The 9,051-nt window shown below is 42.2% G+C and overlaps 1 protein-coding gene across 1 annotated transcript; it reads right to left on the bottom strand.

The window, feature by feature from the left end:
• Positions 1–3,085: 3,085 nt before the first annotated feature.
• Positions 3,086–8,799, bottom strand: LOC115567220 (complement C1r subcomponent-like). Its single transcript, XM_030393584.1, has 13 exons — positions 8,643–8,799; positions 8,077–8,290; positions 7,403–7,586; positions 7,176–7,316; positions 6,231–6,436; positions 5,983–6,130; positions 5,709–5,827; positions 5,520–5,598; positions 5,243–5,377; positions 4,536–4,610; positions 4,237–4,442; positions 3,930–4,144; positions 3,086–3,759 (listed from the first exon to the last, which is right to left on the bottom strand). Exons 1-13 carry the CDS (start codon positions 8,765–8,767, stop codon positions 3,390–3,392), a joined length of 2,217 nt encoding a protein of 738 aa, XP_030249444.1. The 5' UTR covers positions 8,768–8,799; the 3' UTR covers positions 3,086–3,389.
• Positions 8,800–9,051: the final 252 nt, after the last annotated feature.

Raw genomic sequence — 9,051 nt, forward strand, 5'->3', positions numbered from 1 at the left:
GGGGAGAGAGTTCCATAGTCTGGGTGCCGAGCAGCTGAAGGCTCGGGCACCCATGGTACTGAGTCGTGGTGTGGGGATGGTTAGCAGTCCAGCAGAGGTTGAGCGGAGGGTGCGAGAGGGGCTGTATTCATGGAGGAGGTTGCAGAGGTAGGTGGGGGCTAGATGGTGGAGAGCTTTGTATGTGAGGAGGAGGTTTTTGTAGTGGATGCGGTATTGTACAGGGAGCCAGTGAAGTTGGATGAGAATAGGGGTGATGTGGTCAGATGATTTGGTGCGGGTGATAATCCGGGCAGCTGAGTTCTGGATGATTTGCAGTCTGTTGATGAGTTTGGTGGGGAGTCCGGTGAGGATGGCATTGCAGTAATCGATGCGGGAAGTGACAAGTGAATGAACCAGGATTTCGGTGCTGGACTGGGACAGTGATGGGCGGAGTCTGGAGATATTTCGGAGGTGGAAGAAGGCAGTCCGGGTGATGTTTTTGATGTGGGGTGCAAATGAGAGGGTGCTGTCCAGAATGACGCCGAGGCTCTTGACTTGTGGGGAGAAGGGTACAGGGAATCCGTCGATGATGATGGGTGGGGCTGGGGTGTGTTGTGATTTAGTGAGGGTGGATTTGGAGCCGATGAGCAGGGCCTCAGTTTTATTGCCATTGAGCTTCAGGAAGTTCCTGCTCATCCAGCTCCGGATGTCTTCGAGGCAGGTGCTGAGGGAGGTGGGAGGGATGGCGGCGTTGGGTTTGGAGGAGATGTAGACCTGTGTGTCGTCGGCATAGCAGTGAAAGAGGATCCCATGATGACGGAGGATTGTGCCCAGGGGGAGGAGGTAGATGATGAAGAGGAGTGGACCCAAGACTGACCCCTGGGGGACACCCAGTGAAACACCCGAACACCCAGACTTGTGGTCCCTTATTTGCACAAAGTGTTGGCGGTCAGTGAGGTAGGATGTAAACCAACGGAGTGCAGCACCAGTGATCCCAATGCCAGCCAGGCGGTCCAGGAGTAGTGTGTGGGAGATAGTGTCGAATGCTGCGCTGAGGTCGAGGAGGATGAGAATTGTAAGAAGTCCGGAGTCAGCTGCACAGAGGAGGTCGTTGGTGATTTCTTGATTATAACAAACCCAATAGAGACAAATCTTGATGTCTGATAATAAGATGTTCATTAAAGGAAAACTTAGATCACATAATGACAGCAGTTGTGGTGAATACACTGTGTTACTGGCACAATTTGATTTGAGTCTGTGAAAGTTTTGATGCTCTTATTTCTAGCACAAATATGAAGCAGTTGTTTCAGATGTGCAGTATATTGGTTGATATTGATCATACTGATCAAAATGTCTGGTAAAGCCCCATGTTGATGTTTTTAAGGTGTGATTTCTCTTGGAGGGTTAGAGGAAATAAAGGATTGTAGAGAAAGGCGAAGTGATCATAAAGACTCTACCTATTGCCTTATAGACGCCAGAGAAGCCAATGTGCTGTTGGAGCTCAGGAGTGGAGTCACTTGTTCGGAATATGAGGCTCAGTTTGTTGCTTTGAGAAAGGATTGACTCTCTATCTGGGTAATCCGTTGAGTTTTTCTGCCCACAAAACTTCCCCAAGACCTCTTGATCATGGAGAACCTGAAATGTGTGAAGAGCAAGAAAGATATTGTAAGACTAGGTTGTGACAAGGCGCTCTCTGACAAGCAGCAAAACCAGTCTGTGTATTGAATTGAGAAATCATGCATGTTATTGTTTTCCCTGTCAGATTTTTGAAAACGAAAGAGACAGGAACAAAACCTTGGTGCCATTTCTCCACACTCATCCATGTCACTTCAACATTTGCAGGCCACCCATTTTATCTCCTTGTGCCAAGTGAAAGGCAGAGCTTACCAGTAAACAAGAGGTTACTGGATATCGGGAGAGTTACACAATAGGGACTGTCCTGCAATTTCTAGTTTGTCAAAAAAAGTGACATAGTCCCTGGTTCCAACTTCAGACCTTGATTCATGCAGGTCATCAATATTCAAGTCAAAATTAAGTGATAAATATGAGTATATAAAACGGTATGGCTCTAACCGTCAAAGAGTCTTGAGAACAGCCTGAAGACTCTTCAATATCCAGGTGTGTTAGAGAGAGCTGGATATGGTAGCCCTTAGGAACTGAAAGGTCCCGTTTCATCAGCAGGTTGGGAAGGTATGGCCTGGGATACTGAGGGGAGTGGACCTCCCCATGCATTACAGACGCAGAGGCGACCAGCTGCGAGCACAAACACACCGACAAACACAGAAACCTGGAATTGTACATAAACAGAGTTGGAATTAAGGAGCAAGTCCAAAGCTGATGCAAACAGAAACAGAACAAACACAAAGACACAATAATCATTAACTCTTGCAACCAGATTGTATTGCTTTAGTTTTGTACTTTTAAATAATTTAAAACTATTTAACAATGCTCACAGACAGTCCTGCGGTGATGTTCAATATTATTTGTATGTATATACTGCTTTTATTCTTAAAGGTAGAAATTCATGAAAAAGAAGGACTCACTAAGACATGCAACATGAATGTGTAAAACAGTAGTCAAAGCTTACCATATAACACAGTAGGTCCATCCCATGTCTGCAGTAAGTGTGTCTCGGTTCGACTGCAGCTTTAGGCAAAATGTCTCATGCAAAACCTCGACCATTAACGTTACACAGGCTGTAGTTTTAAGTATGTTGCAACGGGATTATTGCCTCCAGGATTTGTTTGTCTTGCCAAAAGTAAATACAGGTATGAGCTGTAGAAGAGCGGGCCGATAATGGCTCAGTAAGTTTGACTTGCAGAGCTACAAGTTGGAAGACGAAAACAGAATATGAGCACAGTGCACAATAGAAGTATAGAGAAGTACCAAAAAGGTCAACGAAAGCAGATACTACAGTTTTTTGTGTGTTGATGAAGATAAAGTAACTAGTCCTTATAGTTTGTAGTAGACACACAATTATTAACAACAACATAAAATAGTGGCATAACAGTGACAGCAACAAATGTGGTGAGAGGCAGTCGAAGTGGATACTGGTTATTGTCTTTACCACAGATCTGAGCTACATAGATGAAAAGGCACATGCAAGTCTTTATTATGTCTCTTTATTCAGAAATGCTTTTAGGATTTTAATACAGTGTGATTACATTACAAACAATACAACATTTATTCAGTCATTTTCTGAAGTTGGTTCCGAAGTGGTTCCAGTCATGATAAGTACAAATGGAAGATTATACTCAGCCATAGCTTGATCTTCACAACATGTGCTTTAAAACAGCAGATAGAGTAGTTTCAGAGCAAATTTTTGTTATTAGTATTTATTGTAGATGTTTTTGGTTTTACTTTTGTTCAACCAACATTTTCACATCTTGTTGTAATTAATAACAGCAAGTTTAATTCTCCTGCATAGTCTTGGTGATCCAGTCCAGGTAGCTGGTGACTGTGGTGTAGACTCCGTATGTTCCCTGCCGTCCACAGTCAACCCCCCAGCTGACAATACCTGCAGCCCAGAACCGGCCTTCCTCATCAGCCATGGCGAAGGGGCCTCCACTGTCACCCTGACAGGAGTCCTTCCCACCTTCAGGAACTCCAGCACAAAACATGTTATTTGTCAGACTCGGTACATTGTTCCTTCTCCTCCTCACCATGGTGATTGAATTACTGCATGTTTCCTGCTCGACCACAGGCAGCTGCACATACTTCAGCTTATTTGTCAAAATCCTTTGTTTCCTCTCTTCTGTGAGCCCGAAGCCTGACACCAGTCTGAAAAAAGAATGTAGAAGAGACAGTGATGGTGAACTCAGTAGAAAAAAGCAAATCAGAGCCTCCTGATTAGAAAATGGTAGTGTGAAGCAAGTTCAAAGGACTGAGTTCATTGAACCGCCGTACAAATAGAGAAGATAAAATAATATACTATGGAGTTGTTTCTTTACCCCATCATGCCAGTGACATATGTAACACCCTCTGTTGGCAAGCATATTGGCATAACGGATGAGTTGAACGTGATCGGGTTTGGCAGTTTGATCAAAGCAATGTCATTGTTGTAGTTTACACCGTTGGGGTTGTTGTATTCAGGGTGAACGTGGACTGAGGCAGCGAACAACGGAGAGCTCAACAGGGTTCTAACATTCGTGAGTCCCATGTAAGCCTGCAGATCAACAGCACAGGAGAAAATACATTTAAAATTCAAAAAAATCTAAGCAAGGGGCATGCAGATAGCATCTATAGCAGTCAACTTACCCGTACAGACTCCTTTGGTGCTACATTTCCTTCATGCACAAGGACATGAGCCGCAGTCATAATCCAGTGGTCTGCAATCACCATGCCTCCTGCTCTTTGTCCATCTACACTCAGTAACACTTGCCAGGGGATGGTATTTTCTGGAGCTTCGCTACCTCCAATGATCCTCTGGTAGGCAGGGATGACGGCTGTAGGCTGGCCACAGACTATTGTGATACAGATGAATATTTTCATGAAGACTTCATGTTCCAGTAAAACACAATATCCTAGACTAAGATCTAGATGAGCAAAAGCAATACCTGGTATACATGTTGGACTGATAACAATCTCATTGTTAGATCTCCACCTTCTGTCTGCATCACAGGTGAAGTTAGCTGAAGAGTAGAGAGACAACAAAACATAAACAGTTCCATTTTTATCTTCAGTGATGTAGAGGCGCACTCTAGGGTGTGTCAGTACACTGTGACATCACCGTTGAGTGTGGGTTTCGATGAAACCAAGCATACTTGTGAGAACACCTCTTGATGAAGCTTTCAGGGCAGTTATGGTTGTCTGCTTGGTCTTTCTTTACTCTTTAGGTACCTGTAGCTTTGTATGCATTAGGCCATTTATGATAAATCATATACAAATTACTCAACAGCTACCGATTCTAATAATAGCTTGCTTTGAAAATATGTTTTTGTGAATAATTTTTAAATGGATTTTTTATTAGATGTATTCCCTTCGGCTTCCACTGGTTTCCTTTAAGCACTCTCTGTTGTGTACTCACACATTCAACACCAAGTCTGCAACACTCATCATGAAATGTACATTAATGTAAAGAAGTAATGCAGTAGAGAAATCAATTATTAAAATACATTACCATGCATCTATAATGTGACACTGCTTACCATGATGAACTATACACATCGAACAAGTTTTGTCTGCAAATGGAAACTAATGGCTGGTAGAAATAATAGGAAAAATCAAAAACAGTACCTTATGGCACACCATGTAAATATCTCACCCGTTATGCCCCCAAGGAGAGAATAAAATGGTTCATTGCAGTAATACTGAACAACAGAACCGTACTGATTCTGAAATCCAGACAGGAAGGTCACGCCTCCATTCAGCAAAGGTTTGGGTTCACCACAGTCAGTTACTGCAGATGAACAAAACAAGTTCATATTAATATTTTGCTAATGAGTCACAGGAAATTATCAGGAAAAGTAAATTTGTGGTGGAATCACAACACAACAAGTTTCCAAAGATTTTGCAATTTTCAGGGCTCAAGTCTAACATACTGTGGCATTCTGGCAGAGGGAGGTGCCACTGTCCGTTACTCTGGCACATGGTTGAAAAACTCTTTATCTCCTTCCCTTCCTGACAGAGAAAAGAGAGGAACTGATTAAATATCTGTATTTGTATACGTATGGCACACAATGAATAATAAACAAGTCGCCTCTGTTGTTGTTGAGGACTAGACATCTAACCGTCATCAGCTTGTATCCTTGGTCACAGCGCACAAAGATGTAGTCTCTGTAGAGATATTCAGTCAAGGTTGGAGTGACTCTGCCCTTAGCTACATTACCGGGAAATGGACACTTCACTCCTGGAAACATCATAGACAAGCAGACGGTTGACATCAATGGGGTACCTATAGTTATCTAGCTGTAAGATGGAATTCTAGATCATCTATTTCAGGGACACTAAATGCAGTTTAATTGTCACTGGCTTTATTTCTATACTCAATCCTCTCTCCCTCACTGTGTGTGTTGTAGTCCAGGCTCCAGCCGCTGCTCTGGCCGTCACTATCAGTGTGGTACTCCAGCGTGACAGTGTTGGAGTTTGTCTCGATCAGACCTGGACTCTTTCTACCACACAGCTTCATCGGCTCTTTGTCTGGAATGGTCACCTTTTAAGAGAGGAAGTACACAGCTCAATTATTGTATAACATATCTGTTTATTGATCCAACTATTTCTATTTATATTGTATGAAAGCTGCTTATCATTACCTGCAACCAGTGATAGAGACAGTTAGGGCCTTGCTCAGTGTCCACACTCTCAATGTGGAAGTTGTCAGTGAAGTTAAGAGAGACAGTAAAGCCAGACTCTACAGCAATGATATACTGACAGGACACAGCATTAGGTGGGGGATCCGGGTATCCTGGACTGAACAGATGTCCCTCTGGCTCATCAAATATACCACCGCTGCAGGACACTGGACAATTGGAGAAAGATCTATCAGGTTCTCCACTAAATGAGAGCTCAGTGTTCATCCATCAGATCTAACTGTTGCTTAAAATTTGGTAATGGTACAATACTATTAAACTATGAATTTAATTTTAATTAGATTAAAATCCCAAAGGATAATTATTTGACGAGTTGGGAAACCCAAAGCGTAAGTGTCTTTGGTTGTAACTTTCTTACAATTTGACCCATTAACTTTAACCAGGTATTTAAGCGTTGGTAAACTTTTTTTTTGGTTTCTTTCTGCTGTTGATAGGTGTATATCTGAATGAGTCAGGGTGGCAGTTTTCCCCCTGCTTAAAGCATTTATGCTAACAAAAGTTTACTAGTTGTTTGTATATCGGCCAACTAATACCATCCAATCATATTCAAACAGGTGTAGAGTTTGCCCTGATTATCCCACACTTTAAAGTGACTCCTTTGCTCATACAGACACTCCAGTACCGTTTGCTCCAGGTTAGGCTTTTGGTGTTTACTTTACTAAGAATGTTCATTTATGTGTTTGTTAAGTGGGGATTACTTCTCACAGAGCCAATGTGACTGCTCAGATTATTGGAATCTAAAAGAGAAAAACCTTTACTGCCAAATCTAATTGGACAACCATTTGTCATACATGGTCAGAAATAGATGGGTTGAGTCAAAGTAGCTGAAATTTGACTGAGCATTTTTGTGCTCCACATCTTGGTTGCCCTTTTATGTTCAATACTCACACAGACAGGTGCGCTGGTCTGAGCGCAGCTCGAAGCCGTGGTGACAGGAGCAGAGGTATGAGCCAAGGGTGTTGAGGCAGATCTGAGAGCAGAGTGGACCTGAGCCATCTGCAGGCTCTGGCAGAGAGCACTCATCTATGTCTGATAATGTCAGAGACATGAAGTTAGTGGGAGGTGGTTCAATAGTGACGTTACAGAAAAGCTGAGAGTTGATGAATAAGTGCTACCTATTGCCTGGTACTGAGCAGAAAAACCAAGGTTCTGGTGGCGCTCTGGGTTGCTGCCGTCAGTGTGGAAAATGAGGGTGAGTCTGTTGCCTGGAGACACTATGGGCTCAGTGCCTGGGTGATGCCCATCAGCAGAGTTTTCATTGCCACAAAATTTTTCCAGGACCTTGTCATCATAGAGAACCTGAAGGATCATATAAGGGATATTATTTAATCATGATGTGGATCATTTAAAATGTGTCTGTGCTCTGTGATGCAGAAGTATTTAAGTTATTTATCAAATAATTGCTGATAAAGATATGATAAACCACACAGCACTTATCAATAGCCAAATCTTTTGATGATGCATCATAAGTCTGTTATCTTTGAATGTGAGTTTAGGTCTCAAGTTGCCCTGTTGCTCAAAGCTGCTTAAAAAAAATTTTTCATATTAACACATGTTGATATGATTATCAGTGATATGAAAACAGATGCTCATATTGGACGCTCAGGTTTTTTTTTTAACAGATCCAGTTTTACTTAAATGTGTTTAGTTGGTGGAGTGAACCTTTGAGTCCTCAATTTTCATGCCTGAAGTTGTCAAAACTGGTATATTGATTCATGCTGAAGTCTAGAACTCAAACACTTTAACAATGCTCTATTGTTTGTGATCTTATGTGAAATGTGGCTCTGACTGTCAGGGCGTCGTAATGGCAGCCTGCAGAAGCTTCGATGTCCAGGTGCGTGAAGGAGAGTCGGATCTGATATCCCTCGGGCACACTGAGGTCCCACTGTTGTTGCAGGTTGGGAGGGTAAGGCTGTGGATACTGGGGAGACTGGACCTCCCCGTACATAAGTGGCTCAGAGTCAGGAAGCGGCCCGCACTCACTCACTGACACATACAGAAACCTGGAAAGGTGCATGAAACAGGGAGAGTTCGATCTGTTTATCAGTTTGTGGTCCAAAGTTGATGCAAACAGAAAAAGAGCAAACACTGTGACACAATCACTGCAGCTGTCGCAACCATATAATACTGCTGAGGCTTTATATATGGATACTGAGATGCATCTCTCAGTCATCCTGTAAAACTTTGCTTGTCTGTAATAATGTACAGAATTCAGCTCACAATGGTTGAAGCAGCAGCACCACAGTTGTAGGTATGCACAGTACATTTTGGAATAAATTTCGAAATTAATTTTAAAATCTATAATAACTTTTAAACACAACACAAAAACGAATTTAAAATTCCTTTTAAACTTACCAGATGATACAGAAGGTCCACCCCATCTCTGCATCAAATACCAAATCCGTGAGTGAATTGGTCTGCTGTTGCAGGAGCAAATGTCTCACAATCAAGTGAAACATTAATGCCTCAAAGCCTGTCATTTCAAGTGTTTAGCAACTCACTGCGTTAATGCCAGGAATATGCCTTGTTTGTCTTGGCAAAATCAGATGAACACTTGACTTTCAATTATAGGGAAACTGGCTGCTCTAAAATAGAAATTTATGAAAATCTTGTGAACAGGACACCTTTGGTAAACTGCAATTTAATCTAATCTTATCTACTCAGAAAAACAATAACAAAAAAAATATATATATATATATAAACTGGTCTGATTGGGCTCTGAAGCCTTTTCCTGATGATTGAATTCTGCCACCAGAGGGGGCTG

This window comes from Sparus aurata, chromosome 17, assembly GCF_900880675.1.
Source record: "Sparus aurata chromosome 17, fSpaAur1.1, whole genome shotgun sequence".
NCBI lineage: Eukaryota > Metazoa > Chordata > Actinopteri > Spariformes > Sparidae > Sparus > Sparus aurata.

What these genes read in the sequence shown, in the direction of transcription:
- LOC115567220 (XM_030393584.1), bottom strand. Translation starts at nt 8,767, where the DNA reads ATGACAGGCTTTGAGGCATTAATGTTTCACTTGATTGTGAGACATTTG. An exon ending in GCCATTACGACGCCCTGACA is followed by an intron (nt 7,587 to 8,076) that starts GTCAGAGCCACA and finishes ATGATCCTTCAG; the next exon opens with GTTCTCTATGATGACAAGGT. An exon ending in AGACCAGCGCACCTGTCTGT is followed by an intron (nt 6,437 to 7,175) that starts GTGAGTATTGAA and finishes CCAATTGTCCAG; the next exon opens with TGTCCTGCAGCGGTGGTATA.